The 18,772-nt window shown below is 40.0% G+C and overlaps 3 protein-coding genes and 2 long non-coding RNA genes across 6 annotated transcripts; all 5 read left to right on the forward strand.

The window, feature by feature from the left end:
• Positions 1-950: 950 nt before the first annotated feature.
• On the forward strand, positions 951-2,151 carry LOC137723767 (uncharacterized). Of its 2 annotated transcripts, XR_011066959.1 has the most exons (4): positions 951-1,145; positions 1,227-1,335; positions 1,437-1,505; positions 2,089-2,151. It is a non-coding gene; the product is annotated as an uncharacterized lncRNA (long non-coding RNA). The 2 variants fall into 2 exon arrangements; XR_011066958.1 differs by lacking the exon at positions 2,089-2,151 and having other exon boundaries at positions 1,437-1,860.
• Positions 2,152-6,938: 4,787 nt separating this feature from the next.
• On the forward strand, positions 6,939-8,945 carry LOC137721800 (uncharacterized). Its single transcript, XR_011066723.1, has 5 exons — positions 6,939-7,113; positions 7,195-7,303; positions 7,405-7,473; positions 8,057-8,118; positions 8,802-8,945. It is a non-coding gene; the product is annotated as an uncharacterized lncRNA (long non-coding RNA).
• Positions 8,946-9,490: 545 nt separating this feature from the next.
• Positions 9,491-12,394, forward strand: LOC137722853 (superoxide dismutase [Cu-Zn]). The gene is made up of 8 exons (XM_068461954.1): positions 9,491-9,632; positions 10,316-10,404; positions 10,515-10,616; positions 10,728-10,823; positions 11,085-11,116; positions 11,231-11,306; positions 11,813-11,866; positions 12,165-12,394. The coding sequence occupies exons 2-8, from the start codon at positions 10,329-10,331 to the stop codon at positions 12,185-12,187; spliced, it is 459 nt and encodes a 152-aa protein (XP_068318055.1). The 5' UTR covers positions 9,491-9,632; positions 10,316-10,328; the 3' UTR covers positions 12,188-12,394.
• A 786-nt stretch (positions 12,395-13,180) lies between these two features.
• On the forward strand, positions 13,181-17,096 carry LOC137722895 (FRIGIDA-like protein 1). Its single transcript, XM_068462009.1, has 3 exons — positions 13,181-14,322; positions 15,707-15,882; positions 15,965-17,096. The coding sequence occupies exons 1-3, from the start codon at positions 13,419-13,421 to the stop codon at positions 16,958-16,960; spliced, it is 2,076 nt and encodes a 691-aa protein (XP_068318110.1). The 5' UTR covers positions 13,181-13,418; the 3' UTR covers positions 16,961-17,096.
• A 687-nt stretch (positions 17,097-17,783) lies between these two features.
• Positions 17,784-18,131, forward strand: LOC137722186 (cysteine proteinase inhibitor 5-like). The gene has a single exon (XM_068461151.1). The coding sequence runs from the start codon at positions 17,784-17,786 to the stop codon at positions 18,129-18,131; it is 348 nt and encodes a 115-aa protein (XP_068317252.1).
• Positions 18,132-18,772: the final 641 nt, after the last annotated feature.

Below are 18,772 nucleotides of genomic sequence, written 5' to 3' on the forward strand. Positions count from 1 at the left end.
ACTAGTGTACTGAAATGTCGGTACCTAAATATATTATATTAAACTAGTGTATCAAAATGTCTGTACCTAAACATATTATACTAATCTAGTGTATCGAAATGTTCGTACATAAATATGTTGTAATGAAATTAATGGCACATAAAAAAAATATGCAAAAACATAAGTGTACTGAAAAATCTCTACAAAATATTTTCTTATATAAGATACTCACCATAATGAGAATTAAAATTTATAATATTTTCATAAAATTTAATTTATGAACACCATAAAATTATAAATAAAATTAGAGACAGTGCATACATATGCTAGCATTAAATAGAGTATATGGATTAAAATCAATTTTTAATCTTGTATAAGACATTTTTCTAAACTTCATCTTATTTACGAATAGAAATCTAGTTTTCTAATTATTATTTTTAGTACAACATATCATTAGTGGATTAGATGATTAGTTGTTAGAGAAAAAGAAAATGAGTGGGATCAAACCCACACGATGGTTCACAAACATGATCGCTAGTTATATATTTTCGAGTTTGTTTGCAATTTATTTTTGTAGGAAGCACTCCTACTAGAAGTGTTTTTGTTATAAACATTTTGAAATTGTTTAAAGTTTTTTTCTAAACATACTTAATTACACCTTTGGTTGTCCAGAAAGGAAAAGGATCCGGAAATCGTACGGTCAATTTTCGTTAGGTAATATTTATATTTAATGTAATAACCCGTTTCGGGATTTACTGAAGAAAATGGGTATTTTTATATTTTCACTAAGTTTGGAGGATACCTTCCTTTTTAAAATTGTTTTGAGTCTTAATTGGTGAGCCCAAGAGGCCCACCCCCTGTTTTGTCCCCCCTGCCGTGTCCCTCCTCTCTTCTTTCTTTCTTTTTCTTTTTTTCTTCTTTCTTTCTTTTCTTTCGTTGTCTGCACTTTTTTTTCCTTTCTTTTTGAAAACTCCTCCATTCTTCTCTTCTTCTTCCCCGTGACAACACACACACACACACACACACACACCCACAACTACACCTACTCGAGGAAATCATCACCATCATCGCCATTCAACTGCATCTCTCTCTCTCTCTCTTTCCCCTGCTCGCGGCGCCGGGAGGACACAAACACCTCCGGCGAGTTTTGGTTGTTTTCCGATTGGGTAAGCCCTTTTTCCTTCTTCTTTTCTTATGTTAGACTTTGCCTAAATGTATTTATTGAGTTTGGGTTCTTGATTTCCAAGGTTTTGGAGTGTTTTTGGCACGGGTGAGTGCACACCCAATTTTCCGGCGAGCACCGCCCCTTTCGAGGAAATTTCCGGCCAAACCACGGCGAGTTGGCCGGCGTGCAAGGTATCAATCTCTTCGTCTCGCTGAGTACTACAACTTTCCTTTTTGTTTCACCCAATTTCATTGAGTATTGAAGAAGTTATACTCATTTGAATCTTACCCAGTTTCCGGCGACCTCAGTGACTTTCGAGGTGTTTTCCAGCCAAACCACGGCGAGTTAGACGTCGTGTGAGGTACCATTCTCTTCGTCTCTTCGAGAGCTACGATTTTCATTTTTGAATCACTTGATTTCGTCGAGTATTAACAAAGTTATGGACGTTCAAAGTTTGTCTAATTTCCGGCCGAATTCCGGCGTCCTTCTCCGAGCACCCAGGCCTTCGGGCCATCTCCCACACCCACGGGCCTTAGGCCTGAATTGGTTTCTGGCCCAATACCCTCACCCTTTCCTTTTTTATTTTTAGTTTATTTCATTTAAAAACCCAAAAGGCCTTAGGGCCTTGGTTGCAGCCCAAATCCATTTCCCCTTTTTAATTAGGCCTTGGGCCGTGAGGTTCTAAAACCCAAACCCATTTTCCTTTTTTACCCAAACCCAACCCACCTAAAACCTAACCCAATTACCCTAACCCAAAACCCTAAAGCCCAAACCCGTGAACCATTGACCCGGTCAACGGTTGACTTTGACCGTTGACTTTTTGGGTTTTCGTGCGAGACCCCTCCTAGGCTAATTTCGACGTTCTGAACCCGTTTCCGATGTCCGTTTTCCCAAATTCATTCGTTTGAGTAGAGTTTGACTAAATGTACCGTTTATGTGCTTAGGGGCGTTTAATTGTGGCGTTTTCGTCTTCGCTAGTTGCATGGCTCTTCGGCAGCTAAGTACTGTGAGTGGACCCCTTCTAAAAATGCATGTTTTAATGGTAGAATTGCATACACAGAAAAACATGACTTTACGATTATGTTTTATGAAACGTTTTGAGATAACATGCTTACTAAGGTTAGTTTGAATTATTACTATTTTTCCTATAACCCATGTTCTTATAGCATATCTGATGGATGACGATATGATATTTAGAACATGTTTAGAACACCTCTTTATAGTATAGATGATGGATGACTTTATACTATGAAGTTGATTTTCAATATATGTATGTTCACTGGTTTTGTACTTACCTAGTGGTCCCTTCCGCTACGGGACGTAGGGATAGATCCGGTCCGTCCCGGGCGACGGTTTGGTGTTGGCATAGGGCCTGGAGTGTGTTTTCCTCTGACTGTCTGCTCAGAGACGGGGAGCCGGCAAAGGGCCTGAAGTGCATTTTCCTCTGACTGTGTGCTCAGAGACGGGGAGCCGGCATGGGGCCTGAAGTGTTATATTGGACATTCACTAGTGATTATTATTTTATGCGAACGATGATTTGAGACATTGCACGACATGCTAGGTTTCGGAAAACCTATGTTTATCATTATATTTGTGTTTTCATAAAACCTGGGGGTTAGTACGTTGATAACTGTTTTATTATATATATATCAACTTGGTCCACTCATGTTTGTTTTGCGCCCCCTTCAGGACTTAGAATCGAGGCATACAATCCCGACGTCCAGGCACTTCTGCATCGGCATCTTCGAGTCCTTTCGGTGTAGGACCCACTCCTTTGTTTTATTCAATTTTATATTATTTTCTTTAGTGTTCTAGATTAGAGGTGTGCTCTGAACACGGTCCTTATTTGCATATTAATTATTCTTTTATATTTATAAACCTTATTTATCCCTTGTTTTCAGCATTTGCACTCAATAAATGGCTTTCGTCACCTTCGGGTGTCGGCCAGCACGTGCCTATCCTGGTATTTGGGGAATATCAGGGTCGGGGCGTGTCAGATTGGTATCAGAGCGTGGTTTTGTTCAGAGCATACTTAGGACCTTCTGTTACTGTAGTAGTGTGTCTGTCGTGACATCATTTGGATGTCACGACTTCCGAATTTGGTGTCATTCGGCATAGTTGTGCAAACCTTTCTTTGTTTGAATTTTCACCTTCTGGTTGAAATACAAGAATTCGTGGCGGGATTGTGCCTCAGTAGTGATGAAGTGGATTGTTGGATGACTTTCGACATCGGATCGATACTCTACATCGTGCATTCCCTGGGAATTTCGGACATAATTGGATTTACCTAGGAGCGTTGGGAAACGGAAAAACCCTAAGTGAGTTGAAAATTGGAAGTTATGAAGCTGTTTTGTACTCTACGACGTGCATTCTCAGGGAATGGCGGGCACAGTTAGCGTTACTTGGAAGCGACGTGTTCTAGAAATCTCAGTTTGAGGAAGTCTGGTCGAGACCAGCTGTAGATACGAAATAGCGATGCCACTCTGCAACATGCGTTCCCTAGGAATTGCGGGCAGAGTTGGCTTTACATCGAGATCTTGGGAAACAGAAAAATCTTGACGGTACGAGTTGGTTGAGATCAACTAGAACCCTGAAACGATGACATCACTCTGCGACATGCGTTCCCTAGGAATGGCGGGCAGAGTCGTATTGCAGTGGCAACTACTTGAAATATTCGATGTCCGTGTTTGAGAAAGCAAGTAAGTGCTAGTGGTGACGACGATTAGTAAGTGGTAGTTGGCGGGAGCAAATCAATGTTCTCAGGCTCATTACCATTGAAGAAACTCGTGTGAATCGGTAGAATGAATCTTCGATGATTGTTCTATCAGCAACCTCTTTGCTTACCTCAACAGCGAAGTCAAGTTCCTTAACCTTTGACCGTTAGCTCTACACCAAATTCTTCGGGCGTTGACTTCATTTAAATTAGATAATTTCTTAAGTGACTCTTCGGTAACAGACGCTGTTCTCACCAATTTCCAAAAGGAGTTGCGATTCTTTTTCTTGTTGTAGTTGGTTTTGGTTGATGAAGATCCATACTTGTTTGGATAAACAGACTTCTTGAACTTCACCTGGATTTGGCACTAGACGGTAAATCCTAGCACCTTGTCCACATACTTTTCGGTGGAGGTGAACTTAGCCTCTTGCGTGTAGCTCAACTGACTAGTGCTCTTATCCACTAATTGTTCAGCTTTGTAACTTTTCAATGTAATGGCTTGAGACTTCTATATTCATCATTGTACGAAGATCGAGCTTTACTTTGAACTTCTCTGGACTCATTGAGCTTTGGTTTGCTCAAGGGCATCGCTTTAAGTTAGCCAATCGTGTCACTGCATGCTTACACAGACTGCTTTGTATCTTTCTTCTTCGTCATTCTGTTGGTTTAGAGGTTCTATGTTTAATTTTTGAACTTTGAAACAGCTTTCACAAAGTATTGTGAATTTTGAAATGTCTTTGGCCTCGTCAAATCTTATTAACAGTTCTTGACTATTCTTGAGCTTATACCTATTTCCTTTTTGGCTAAGGAACTAGTCAACCTTACCGTGTTGATTAACCAAATAATCATAAACAGTGATTTCTATTTCTGCATCTTTGCCTTCCTTCGCTTGTTTGTTCTTAGCATGATTTCTCACTCATCCAGATATCTTGTACTCTAGTTTTAATAAACTTGTTTTGATCCTTAAATTATGGAGTGTTCTTTTAGCATTCTCTACATGGTTTCTCGTTCAATCAGTAAAGAATTCACGATCGATCAATTCGGTGGAAATATGCGCCCAATTCTTATCTTTTCAGATAGAAATGTTGGAAGCATAATCTTTTCACAAGGTTACCCTACTTACCAGAAAGAGTTCCACGTGGGTGTGAGGTTGGAGTCGTCTTGTGGTAAGAGGTTGGTGAAGATTGTGGTGCAGGTGAGCAGTAGATTGCATCATTATCTTCACGCTGAATTGAATGGTCACCACTCATTATCTTGCTACAATTCATAACCATCATATCGTACTTTGGTAGACCTTTTCGATGATGTGATGTGTTCGCCTCAACAGAGCTTTCCATTACTTGGCACCAGGATCCTTCAGTTTGTGAGCACGTGGGCGTGATGTTTATGCGATCTTTTAGTAAGAGTTGGATGAAGGTTTGAGTACAGAAGGTCAGCGAATTGTATCACCATCTTACTATAATTCATAGGCATCACATCGGTTCTTTTCCAATGTTATGTGCCGTCTCAACTCATCTTTTCATTGTTTCGCTTCAAGACTCTGTTGTTGTGAGTACGTGGTTATTGAAACACTTCTAACAGATCTGTTTAGTGCACTCTGGGTTGGCACCATATCGTGGTCGAGGCGAGAATCGAATAATCTTTACACTTCTCTTGAAAGGTGTGTACTCTCTTTTGTTTTTAGGTTGATTACTTGAGAGTCCCTCTTTCCATCAATGTTGACCTTGTTTTACTAGAAATCTGCAACTAAGCAAAATTGGAGAGGTGGTTCGAGCACTACAATGATTCCCAAGAGATACTGCTTGTTGGGAAATGTGACTTTTCGTTTTCTGCTTGTTTGGCTTAAGCTTTTGGGTCTACTAGTAACATGGTAGCCACTTCCTTTGAATCCCAAGGTACAGTTTTCAAATGGGTTCTTTGTTGGCAAAACACTGGAGTTGGTGGTCACATTTGGAAGAATTGAGGAGGATAAGATGCTTGATACTGGATGGAGTTTTATGACGACAGTTTCCGTTTAGTTCGGTTTGATTACGCCATTTTTTCGATATGGTACGAGAGTTCTACAGGCAATACTGGTTAGCAGAGGAGTATTGGGAACTAGTATTCGAAAGATGGAATTTACGACGCGTGAAATTGTGCACCCTCAGTAAATTACTGCTTGCTTATCGAGACAACAAATGGGTGATCGATATCACGGGCGGTCGACTGTGGTATTGAAAACTTATTTGTTGGGTTCGTTAAGCAAGTGGGCAGGAAGATTCGTCTTCAGCAGTTGGTACGGATTTGCTATTGTTAGGACTTGACCTAGAGACGCATCTTTTCTCGGAGTACGTGACGTTCGTATGCTTAGGCGAGACCCACTCTCTTTTTTCATCTTTGAGTTTCAGTTTTGATTTTCAGTAAGTATTTTAACTTCCTTTTCTTTAATTATTTGTTTTTGTCGTTACAATGTTTTGGGGGAAGTTTTTCCATTTTCAGTTTTTAAGTTAAGCGCGAGTTTTCGACCTATATGTTAGTACATATCTATTTTGACTATTTTGACGCTATAGTATTTTGCGTACTTATTTTTGAACTTACGTCTATATATGTTTTCAACTTTATATCTTATTAAAGTATGTTTCTACTTTTACACTGATGGGGAAGAAAGTAAGAGCTTGGAGGCATGATAGAGGATTGGCAACCCGCTCGCGACGGTGTGGCATATTCTCTTTGATGCACCCACTCTGACTTGAATTCTCTTTATACATATATTCTTCTTCCTATTTTCGAGCATTTTGGTTTAAGTTGTGATTTTAAATTTCGGGACGAAATTCTTTTAAGGGAGGTAGATTGTAATAACCCGTCCCGGGATTTACTGAAGAAAATGGGTATTTTTGTATTTTCACTAAGTTTGGGGGATACCTTCCTTTTTAAAATTGTTTTGAGTCTTAATTGGTGAGCCCAAGGGGCCCACCCCCTGTTTTGTCCCCCCTGCCGTGTCCCTCCTCTCTTCTTTCTTCTTTTTCTTTTTTTCTTCTTTCCTTCTTTTCTTTCGTTGTCTGCACCTTTTTTTCCTTTCTTTTTGAAAACTCCTCCATTCTTCTCTTCTTCTTCCCCGTGACAACACACACACACACACACCCACAACTACACCTACTCGAGGAAATCATCACCATCATCGCCATTCAACTGCATCTCTCTCTCTCTCTCTTTCCCCTGCTCGCGGCGCCGGGAGGACACAAACACCTCCGGCGAGTTTTGGTTGTTTTCCAATTGGGTAAGCCCTTTTTCCTTTTTCTTTTCTTATGTTAGACTTTGCCTAAATGTAGTTATTGAGTTTGGGTTCTTGATTTCCAAGGTTTTGGAGTGTTTTTGGCACGGGTGAGTGCACACCCAATTTTCCGGCGAGCACCGCCCCTTTCGAGGCAATTTCCGGCCAAACCACGGCGAGTTGGCCGGCGTGCAAGGTATCAATATCTTCGTCTCGCTGAGTACTACAACTTTCCTTTTTGTTTCACCCAATTTCATTGAGTATTGAAGAAGTTATACTCATTTGAATCTTACCCAGTTTCCGGCGACCTCAGTGACTTTCGAGGTGTTTTCCAGCCAAACCACGGCGAGTTAGACGTCGTGTGAGGTACCATTCTCTTCGTCTCTTCGAGAGCTACGATTTTCATTTTTGAATCACTTGATTTCGTCGAGTATTAACAAAGTTATGGACGTTCAAAGTTTGTCTAATTTCCGGCCGAATTCCGGCGTCCTTCTCCGAGCACCCAGGCCTTCGGGCCATCTCCCACACCCACGGGCCTTAGGCCTGAATTGGTTTCTGGCCCAATACCCTCACCCTTTCCTTTTTTATTTTTAGTTTATTTCATTTAAAAACCCAAAAGGCCTTAGGGCCTTGGTTGCATCCCAAATCCATTTCCCCTTTTTAATTAGGCCTTGGGCCGTGAGGTTCTAAAACCCAAACCCATTTTCCTTTTTTACCCAAACCCAACCCACCTAAAACCTAACCCAATTACCCTAACCCAAAACCCTAAAGCCCAAACCCGTGAACCATTGACCCGGTCAACGGTTGACTTTGACCGTTGACTTTTTGGGTTTTCGTGCGAGACCCCTCCTAGGCTAATTTCGACGTTCTGAACCCGTTTCCGATGTCCGTTTTCCCAAATTCATTCGTTTGAGTAGAGTTTGACTAAATGTACCGTTTATGTGCTTAGGGGCGTTTAATTGTGGCGTTTTCGTCTTCGCTAGTTGCATGGCTCTTCGGCAGCTAAGTACTGTGAGTGGACCCCTTCTAAAAATGCATGTTTTAATGGTAGAATTGCATACACAGAAAAGCATGACTTTACGATTATGTTTTATGAAACGTTTTGAGATAACATGCTTACTAAGGTTAGTTTGAATTATTACTATTTTTCCTATAACCCATGTTCTTATAGCATATCTGATGGATGACGATATGATATTTAGAACATGTTTAGAACACCTCTTTATAGTATAGATGATGGATGACTTTATACTATGAAGTTGATTTTCAATATATGTATGTTCACTGGTTTTGTACTTACCTAGTGGTCCCTTCCGCTACGGGACGTAGGGATAGATCCGGTCCGTCCCGGGCGACGGTTTGGTGTTGGCATAGGGCCTGGAGTGTGTTTTCCTCTGACTGTCTGCTCAGAGACGGGGAGCCGGCAAAGGGCCTGAAGTGCATTTTCCTCTGACTGTGTGCTCAGAGACGGGGAGCCGGCATGGGGCCTGAAGTGTTATATTGGACATTCACTAGTGATTATTATTTTATGCGAACGATGATTTGAGACATTGCACGACATGCTAGGTTTCGGAAAACCTATGTTTATCATTATATTTGTGTTTTCATAAAACCTGGGGGTTAGTACGTTGATAACTGTTTTATTATATATATATCAACTTGGTCCACTCATGTTTGTTTTGCGCCCCCTTCAGGACTTAGAATCGAGGCATACAATCCCGACGTCCAGGCACTTCTGCATCGGCATCTTCGAGTCCTTTCGGTGTAGGACCCACTCCTTTGTTTTATTCAATTTTATATTATTTTCTTTAGTGTTCTAGATTAGAGGTGTGCTCTGAACACGGTCCTTATTTGCATATTAATTATTCTTTTATATTTATAAACCTTATTTATCCCTTGTTTTCAGCATTTGCACTCAATAAATGGCTTTCGTCACCTTCGGGTGTCGGCCAGCACGTGCCTATCCTGGTATTTGGGGAATATCAGGGTCGGGGCGTGTCATTTAATTTTAAATTTTAAATTTTAAAATAATTTCTGACCGCATAATATACGATAAACGATCACGATAATGGAATTCCCAAGATCTCCAAGAAAAGGATCCGGCTCCTTTTCCGTCCAGAAATTCTACCTGAGCACGGATTTGTGTGTGCATGACCGGGGTTAATTTAGTGAAGCCACAACGACAAACCATAATAACAACAATTTTACGTCATAACGATACTGTAACAACATCAATAAAATCGGTTAATAATGAAACTCGGGCCACTTCAAAGTTCAAACTAAGCCTAGCCCACTATATCATTGTGAAATCCCCAACTTGCCACAAATTGGGTAGGTGGTGATAGAACACTCTAGAATCAAACCGTGAGAGAGAGACTGTCACTTGTTAGTCGCACACCGCTTGTTTTAAAACCTAAAGCCAGTCCACTCGCATTTGCACAGAGCATCTGAACCGGATTGTTCGATCCATCAAACGCCGTCGTGTTCCTCGCTCTCTCTTTCTTCTCTCTAAGGGGTGTTCTGAGGTAAAAGCTCGAATCTTTTGTATCCAACAGCTTAAATTTCTCAGCTTTTTTATAATTCTTAATCGAAAGATTAGATTTTGTGATATGGGTTTTGATTCTTTTGTCTGAAATGTTTGTTGGTGTAATTATAATTGAATTTGATGATGATCCCGATGATCTGCCTTTATTATTCACAATTTAGCAGCTGTTTTTTTTTTTTTTTTTTTTTGAATTTGAATTTGAATTTGATTAGTGTGACTGAACTTAATTTCTTGATTATTTACTTAAATTTAGTGTTTTCAAATGTTTTTATTTGTATTGTGAGCCTCATGACTGATCATAGATCTCATCATTTCTCACCAGTTGCTTGCTCGATTTTGGAAACAAAATTTTGGTGCCTTATTATGATTTCATTGTTGCATCCGTTCTATTCACTTTATATAATTGTGTTCCGTTCGTACCGTATGGAGTGTGTGTAGCAAAATTGGAGTAGGTAGAGAAATCCATGACTCAGAAGAGCAAGCCATAACTCATCTTAATTTCAATTATAATTGAAGACAGAACGCGTTAGGAGCGATTTGTTGCTTTTTGTTGGTACAATCGAGCATGTCAATTTGTTTACTTGAGCTGCTTTCCGATTTTTGTGATCCATTTGTTTTAATCAGGCCGCTGTTGTTCTTTATCTAATGGTTAATGTTGTTCAGATCACTTTGAACCATGGTGAAGGGTGTTGCTGTTCTCGGCTCCAGTGAGGGCGTTAAGGGAACCATCAGCTTTGTCCAGGAGGGAGATGGTATGTTCAATGCTAAGTGATTATTTGGGACGTATATTGCTGTAGTGTCTGTCTTTTCCGTAGAAGGGATACCAATCGGTTAAATTGATTATTGTTTTATTTAATTGCAGGCCCAACTACTGTGACTGGAAGTGTCTCTGGCCTCAAGCCTGGACTTCATGGTTTCCATGTCCATGCTCTTGGAGACACAACAAACGGTTGCATGTCAACTGGTAAGAAGCGTTGACCAGTAGTTGTTTCCCGTTATGTTCTGATGGATTAAATTTCTACTCCATCCATACATTTTCTGTGTGTTGTATCTAATGATCATTATCAATTTGCAGGGCCACACTTCAATCCTGCTGGAAAAGAGCATGGTGCCCCTGAAGATGAGGTTCGCCATGCTGGCGATCTTGGAAACATCACTGCTGGGGACGATGGTAGAATTTTTATCTGTTTCTTTATCTGCCTGACCACCATTTTTGTTGTTAATTGACAACATTGTGGTCATCGAGTTCACTTAGTCATTTTTGGTTGTGGGTTTTGTCTTCACTTCTACATTTTCTCTTTCTGTTGTTGCATAAGAGGCATCTTTTCTTGTTAGTACATGTATCGCAACAGTTTGATACTCTCGGGATGTGATGATTTGATACTCTCTCAGTAAAGCCAGCTTAATGTGTTTTGTTTTGTTCTTGCTCCAGGAACCGTAACCTTCACGATTGTTGATAAGCAGGTTTGTGGTTGACCTCTCTGATTATTTTTAGTTTATCCTGTTCGTAAAACTTTTGCGCTTGACCGCTCTTGAGTTTCATCTCCTCTTTTATAAAGGATACATTATTGTTTGCAGATTCCTCTCACTGGACCACACTCTATCATTGGTAGGGCAGTTGTTGTCCACTCAGACCCTGATGACCTTGGCAAGGGTAAGCTACTCTCACTCTGAAGTGGTTCCGTCTTATAGTAATTAGAAGAATTGCCTGGTCAGTGAGATAGGTCGAGCCTTGACATTTTTCAGTGGGTCACCCCCCACTCCACCTGTCTGGAGTGGGCACTCTTGTAGTATACTGGTAGTTTTAGCCTGCTTCTAACTGCTATTGGTATAAAATAGCTTCTGTGCGGGTGCAAACCATTTGGGGCTTGGGATTTGTGGTTTTATCATTGGATTTCCTTGTGCCTTTTGTCCTTTAAATGAACTATGGACTCGTGCGTGACTCTGAATTCATAGTTCGTTGGAGTTCTTTCCAATTTCCAAGTAGTTTTTTTTGTTACCATCTAGGTTTAAGCATGAAAATGTTTACGTGTATGTTGTTTCTGTACTGCATTGAATTGGTTTGAAATCCCATATTCCGTCTATGTTATTTCTGTACTGCATTGAATTGGTTTGGAGTCCCATATTCCGTCTGATCCGATACTCATGTTTTGTACACAGGTGGACATGAGCTTAGCAAATCCACAGGAAATGCTGGTGGCAGGGTGGCTTGCGGTAAGCTAATTAGCCTGATCTCATCAAACAAAATACTTATATTATACACTAAATGTCATAATTTTGGACTATTCTTGTTGGATGATCAAATACTGAGGTGCTTTCAACATAACTCGAAAACAGAATGTCTTACTCAAAACAACATATAGTTTTCAAAATCTCAGTTTGTCTCCGTTTCCGTTCCAGATGAGGATGGGAACGTAAACCACGTTGTAGTTTATATTGTATTGCGTGGTTATATTGTTTCGTGTCCGTCTACATGCTTATATAACTGTGTTCTGTTACTATTTTTGTGCAGGTATTATTGGTCTGCAAGGATGAACTTGAGCACTAGGCAATGGACATGGAGTTTCAGTTAAGTGTATTAAGTTCCGTTAAGTTTGAGAGAAACCGAGCATCGAACTCGTTTGAATAAGAAAAGGCGTTGTCCTATTTGGGTTTAGCTGACAATGTTTGGTGCTGTTTAGACTTCTGCAAACTGCGTTGACTGGAAATCTTGGATCTATAAAGTGCTTATGAGTTTGATTATCTGCGTTTCTTCCTTTCTCTTATTTGTTTATGTTTATTGTTCCAAGCAATAACGTGGATATGTTTCTTTCTTTCTCTCGAGTCATAAGACGGCTTCTGGGAGAGCTTAAAATACTTTCAAACAACCAAAAATGAGTGTCATAAAAGCCGATGAAACCGCAAATGGATCAAGGCCTGACACTACTTTCGGAAGAGCAAAAAATGCTTACCAAAAGTGATTGCAAATCATAGAAGTACTTGTAAAAACCCTTATAAGCATAAGGGCGTCCTACATAGGCAAATTGCAAATGGATTTTAAGGTCTGGAACTACTACTGAAAGTGATAAAAACGCTTCTTGTAAAAGCGTTGTCTGTCTTGCGGAAGCAGATTTCAAATGGATCAAGTCCTCTGAAAACAACTCACGGAAGAGCAAAAACACTTTACGACAATGAAAAGTGATCGTGAGTCATAAAAGCACTTCTTAAAAAAGCTTATGAGCATATCATACACCTTAAAGTTCATAAGATAGGACGAAAAGAGAGTTTTTTTGAGGTCCTTATACTCATTATGCCTGGCATTGAATAGTCAGGGAATTCACCTTATCAATATCTCAAATCAATGATGGGTTCTAACACCTAAATGGGCAACCGAATGGGACCAAACCCTTTGTCAGGCTATTGTTCTCTTGTTTTGTTCCCTAAAAGTCATAGAGTATATGCGTGTTACAAAAGTGATTGCAAATAGATCAGTGAATCATAAAAGCGCTTCTTGTAAAAGTACTTATGAGCATAAAAGCGTATTACATAAGAAAATCTCAAACGGACACGAGACAATTTGAGTACTGATTCGAGTTTTATACAGATTTGGGCCAAACAATCAGTTTTATGCGGACTCTGGGCCAAGTAAATGGTTCTGTTTGACGCCACTCCTCCTCCTCCCGCAAATCCAAAATCCACAGTTTCTGAGGTTTGAATTTGTTTGTTAATTTACCAAATTACAATCGACTCCGCTTCCCCGAATTCTAATTTATAATCTCGCCAAGCGATGTCGATCACCGTCGACAAAATGTCCGGCGACCTCCACATGACGGCGGAGCTCCGCAAATCGTTCAACCTCCTCAAGACGCACGCCGCCAAAGTTGCCAACTTTACCCTCCAATGGCAGGACCTCGAGGATCACTTCCACTCCATCGACGATTCCATCCAGTCCGAGCTCGACCAACTGCAAAAACAACAATCGGAAGAGACCCATCTCACTCCGGATCAGCAATCGGAACCCAAAGAACCCGAATTGAATTTCAAACCCAATTCTGAAGGACGCCAATTGAGTTCCGGTGGCGCCCAATTGAGTTCGAAAGAATCCCAACTCACCGCCACCCTCCAATCCTTGAAAACCCAATTCGATTCCGTCGAAACCCAAGTCAAAACCGATGAGCGTTTGCCGGAAATGTCAACCTGCAATGGCGTCCCGATAAATGACGGCAAGGCGTTGCTGTTGTATGTGAATGAGCATTTGAAAGAGAGGGATTCGGTGCGTGACCGTGTTTCGGATGCGCTTAAGGTTTCTGTGGATGCTGGGAAGCTAGTGCTTGAGGCATTGAGATGGTTTTATCCATCGGAGTTGAATAAGGGAGGTAAGGAGCTTGATGTCACTGTTACTAGGAAAAGTTGTGTGATTTTGTTACAAGAGCTGGTGAATGTGAAACCAGTGATTAAACCCGATGTCAGCAGAGAGGCACTGAAGCTGGCATTGGCTTGGAAGGTGAAGGTGATGATGACTCAAATGTCGAACTCTTTGGAGGTTTGGGCTTTTTTGCAGCTTTTGGATACTTTTCAGTTGGGTGGTGAGTTTGACAGTGATGAGATTTTGATGTTTGTTAGTTGCGTAGCGGAGCGGAATTATGCACCAGAGTTGTTTAGGTCTCTTGGTTTCACCGATAAAGCCTCTGGTGAGTTTTTGGATTGCCTTCCTTATTGTTGTTCCTATCTTTTTATTAGACATTTAATTTATCGATTGCTTTCGGTGTTGTGTATACGTCGTTTTACTCTTATGAATTCAATTATGGGTTTGGTACGGTGGAGGTTGTGTGGCATTTTCTAAAACCAAAGCTTATGTAGTTTCCTGGAAGTCTAATTAGTTTGAGTGCACCTTTCCAGAAAAAGATATACAAGTATCTGTTGGTAGTTGATACAACAATATCAACTTGTGAGGTGATATTGTTTATTTGCAAAGAAATTATTTGGAAACTTTAATGAAAAGCTCCCGGTACTGTTTATTATAACGAAAAATCATATTTTTACACTAAAAGGTCAATCCTGGTAGTATTCACCTTGCCCTTTATTTTGTCCTTATCGTTAAAACTCAAAGTTTTCAAGCCCTTTTTCTTTAGTTTTCCTTTATTTTTAAGTGGAAAGTTCCTTATTTGATCACCACACAACCGAGCATGGCCTCACTATCAAACATGCTTTTATCATTTTGTGCTTGAGAGTTGTTCCAACTTGCAGTGAGAGTTTTTGTTGCCAAAACTGTGTTTTTACCTTATTCATGATTATGGTGTGCTGTGAGTCGTTTAATGAATGTAATTGTCCTTTCTACTTTGCTTTCTTTTTGCTTCTAAGTTTGAATCGTAAAGAATTATTACACGATGTGTGGAAATTTTGAAGAGTGCCATGATAAACTGAAGAGATATATCAAAGGTGTAATGAGAAACTGTTCACATGAAATATGAGATGTTAAGATAAATAAGAGGACTTTTACTAATTTGCTGTTCCCTTCTTAAAATTGTCGCTGATAATCTGTCCTCTAAGAATATCTAATGAAATTTGCTCCAATAGCTCTTGGCTGTCACTTGCTGTATTTTGTCGACAATTTTGATAAGGTGTAAAGTTTATTTCGCTCGAATAAGTCCTCATATAATCTTGGCATGGTACTTGGAATCACATAAATTAGAGTTGCAACTGGCAACCCCAATTGTAGCATAAAAGGTTCGGTTTTCTGAAAGATAACTGAGTTTGTCAATTTCAATCTCATCATATTTATATGGAAACATATCTTAGAAGTCTTTAAGACGTGACACTTCATTTTTTGGAGTTTCCAGACTAGTCTTCTAGAAGTATCAGCTACATGGCTAAAGGTTGCCTTTATGGTTTTAGAAGAAATCATGGGAAGAAAGCTTGTGGTACCTATGCTCTTGTTGTCTTAGATGTCTTCTGTTACTTTCTGCTAGAATCTCTCCTGATATATTGTCTTGATCTAAGAAAATCTTTAGTTTTTTGTTTTTGCTACCTCCTTTTACCCTGAATTTATTTATTTAAACTTTTTTTGTGACTCAGATCTCATCCAAAAGCTTGTGTCAGAGAATAAGCGCCTTGATGCTGTTAGATTCAGTCATGCATTTGGACAGTTTGACAAGTTCCCCCCTGTACCCTTGCTTAAAGCACATTTAAAGTTCGTCACCAAAGATGCAAGGACAAGTTCCAAGAGGGGCCAAGAGCGTCTTAAAGCACAGGTATATGTGTTGTTTCTTTTGCCTCATCAACTGTCCTTAGACTCGGATGTTTATATAGTTTATCTAATTAAATCCCCTGCAGGATGAGGCTAGAGACAAAGAAATAGCTGCTCTAAGAGGTATAATACGATGCATTGAGGCCTACAAGCTGCTTGTTGAACCACAATATTCTCCTGAGACCCTCAGAAAACGCATCAAGCAGCTGAGACGGCAGAGAAAAGAGAGGAAAGCAACTCTGACATCTCCTGGCCCTGAGGCTCAACCGCAATCCCTGAGTGGAAAGAAACGTACTGCCCCGCCTCAATCAAATAAGCAGAACAGAAATAAGCATCCTCGAACAGCTCCAGCTTTAGCTGCTCAAACTCTTTCTTTCAGAGGACCAGCCACAGTACGCTCTGTACAACCATCTTACATTCGGCAAGTAAGCTTGTATGACAGTCGAAGTGCAGAATACTTGTTATCATCCGCAGGAATGTCGGGACAAGCAACGACTCCTAATACTTCTTATGGCACCATTTCCACCTTGAACCCATTGCGTGCATCTCATCATCAGCAAGGAGGCTCATTCATGGGTCAAGGTGCAGAATACTCTGCTCGATACTATGATTCAGCGCACTACGCTCCTGACATTAATAATGACTTATCTGCTCGATCATATGACTTGGTGGGCTCCTCTCCTGGTACCCGTACCCAGCACTTGAACTTGACAGCTCGAGACTATGGATTGACGGCTCCGTCTCATGTACATACGAACTCAGCAATTGCATCTTATGGACTCGGGGGCAGTAGTCATGTAACTTCAGATATAAGCCCATTAGTCGCACGATACGGGGCAAGTATAGCTGCAAATGGAAGGACTGGACGGTTTGGATCGGCTGGAAGCCGTACACCTGTGCGCAATGCAAGCCCGAATAGTTCCATCCCTTATGCGTATAGGGACCATGCAAGCCCGAATAGTTCCATCCCTTATGCGTATAGGGATCCGGTGAGGGCACCTAACCACAACGACCGGTCAGTGCCTTCCAGCAGTGGCCATGGCGCGCCGTCTCAGCACCCCCCGGCCATTTATCACCTTTAGCTCAATCGTTGAGTGTTGGAAACTTTTGATTTGTTATGTTTATGGATGATATATTTGATAAACTTTTTTTTGGACGAGCCCTTTTGCCCTTCTAATCGGTTATATAACATATAAATAAATGTGTATTTATATTTAAAAATAATACATAATTGTTTGCGAATAGAATGAGTGTTCTTTCAAATATTCGACGAGTCTGTTATAATTATTGAAAAAATAAAATGCAAAATAGTTATCTATTTTATGTTTAAGGGAGAGTCGAGATCCAGGCGGATCTAAGTGGGCTAGACGAGATAGACGAGCACCTAGGCAAGTCCGATGGCCTTTCGTAATTTTCAAACTCCTAAGAATTAATTGGGGTGATGATCAGCAGCAAAAGGGCATAAGGCAATCAAATATATCATATAAATAAACAGACATAATATGTAGATCTAGACGAAAGTCAAATGAATCATGTTTGTCAATATATCCGAAGTAGAGGAACATAAAAAAGAATCATGTTTGTTAATGTATCTAAAGTAGACGATAACCAAACGAATCACGTTTGTTAAACGTTAAGATACATCGTATCCCATCGTTTTGATTCCTTGTTTAATGGCTTAGTATATATAAATAATTTTATTTTAATACACTTTAATTGCTTACGTAAAATGAATATTTACATTTATATATTTTAATGACTTAGTTAATATGAATATTTTTATTTGGATAGACGTTCCCCGACCCTTCTGATCGCCGTTTTACGTTATATATAATAACAATTTTCTTCACAGGGACAATTTGAATTTCCCAAACTAATACACTTGAATAAAATTCATTGGTCACGATGCGTCCTCACTACCTTGTCGCATTCTTTGTTCTACTCGTTCCCCTTGTCAGCGCTGCGAAAGCCTCTTGGAAACCCGTAAACATCAGCGACCCGTCGGTGGTAGAACTCGGAAGGTGGAGTGTTTCTGAGTTCAACAAGGATGTCAGAAAACAGTTGGTTTTTGAGAAATTGGTTTCGGGTGGCTCCGCCGTATTCAAAGTAGGCAAATTGTATGCGCTTCTTTTTGCGGCGAGGAATGAATCGTTGGCTGATTCCGGCGACAACTACTTGGCTGGTGCCTGGGTGCAGTGGTCGGGAAAAAAGAAATTGATTGCCTTTTACAAGCACAAAGGTCGCAAGAACTGAGGTTTAGTGAGTTCGTGCGCGTGATAAGTATGTATATTTGTTGCTTTACTTGTCTCATCGCTTGTCAAAATAAAGAAATTGATGGACAATATGAATAAAGGGTTATCTGCTATTTTGCTTTGCTTGTATTTGGTTATGGATTCGCGAAATTATTATCTCCGGATCTCTTCCATCAAATCCACCTAATCAAGGAATCCGGGCTTTTGAAATTTGATCAAACGGCTACAAACAGGGACTCCTTTAAAAATTATAATAACTTTAGCCGTTAGATCAAATTTTAAGAGTCCAGATTCCTTGATTTGATGGATTTGATGGAAGAGATCCGAAGATGATCCATTTCCTATGGATTCTTCTCATGGAATAGTTGATAAAGACAAATATATTTCGGCTTTTTAGCCAAAATGGTCCTGAGGTTGGTATAATGTGTTATCTTGGTTTTTGAGATTTGAAATCTATAGAAGTGGTGCGTGAGTTTGTCCATCATCGATCATTTTGATCATTCCACGAAAAATTCTATTAAATAATGATCAAAATAACAAAAATACCTTCAATTTAATAAACAATTAACCAAGATGATTTAACAACTATTAAAAAATATTTTTATCACTTTATTATTACTTCCATGCATCAGGAGCCGCGTA

This window comes from Pyrus communis, chromosome 17 (assembly GCF_963583255.1).
Source record: "Pyrus communis chromosome 17, drPyrComm1.1, whole genome shotgun sequence".
Lineage (NCBI taxonomy): Eukaryota > Viridiplantae > Streptophyta > Magnoliopsida > Rosales > Rosaceae > Pyrus > Pyrus communis.

Bases quoted from the DNA above. Each gene is read 5' to 3' on its own strand.
- LOC137722853 (XM_068461954.1), top strand. From the start codon at position 10,329: ATGGTGAAGGGTGTTGCTGTTCTCGGCTCCAGTGAGGGCGTTAAGGGA. The intron at 11,117-11,230 runs GTTTGTGGTTGA...TATTGTTTGCAG, and splicing joins TCACGATTGTTGATAAGCAG to ATTCCTCTCACTGGACCACA. The intron at 11,867-12,164 runs GTAAGCTAATTA...ATTTTTGTGCAG, and splicing joins TGGTGGCAGGGTGGCTTGCG to GTATTATTGGTCTGCAAGGA.
- LOC137722895 (XM_068462009.1), top strand. From the start codon at position 13,419: ATGTCGATCACCGTCGACAAAATGTCCGGCGACCTCCACATGACGGCG. The intron at 14,323-15,706 runs GTGAGTTTTTGG...TTTGTGACTCAG, and splicing joins TTTCACCGATAAAGCCTCTG to ATCTCATCCAAAAGCTTGTG. The intron at 15,883-15,964 runs GTATATGTGTTG...AATCCCCTGCAG, and splicing joins AAGAGCGTCTTAAAGCACAG to GATGAGGCTAGAGACAAAGA.
- LOC137722186 (XM_068461151.1), top strand. From the start codon at position 17,784: ATGCGTCCTCACTACCTTGTCGCATTCTTTGTTCTACTCGTTCCCCTT.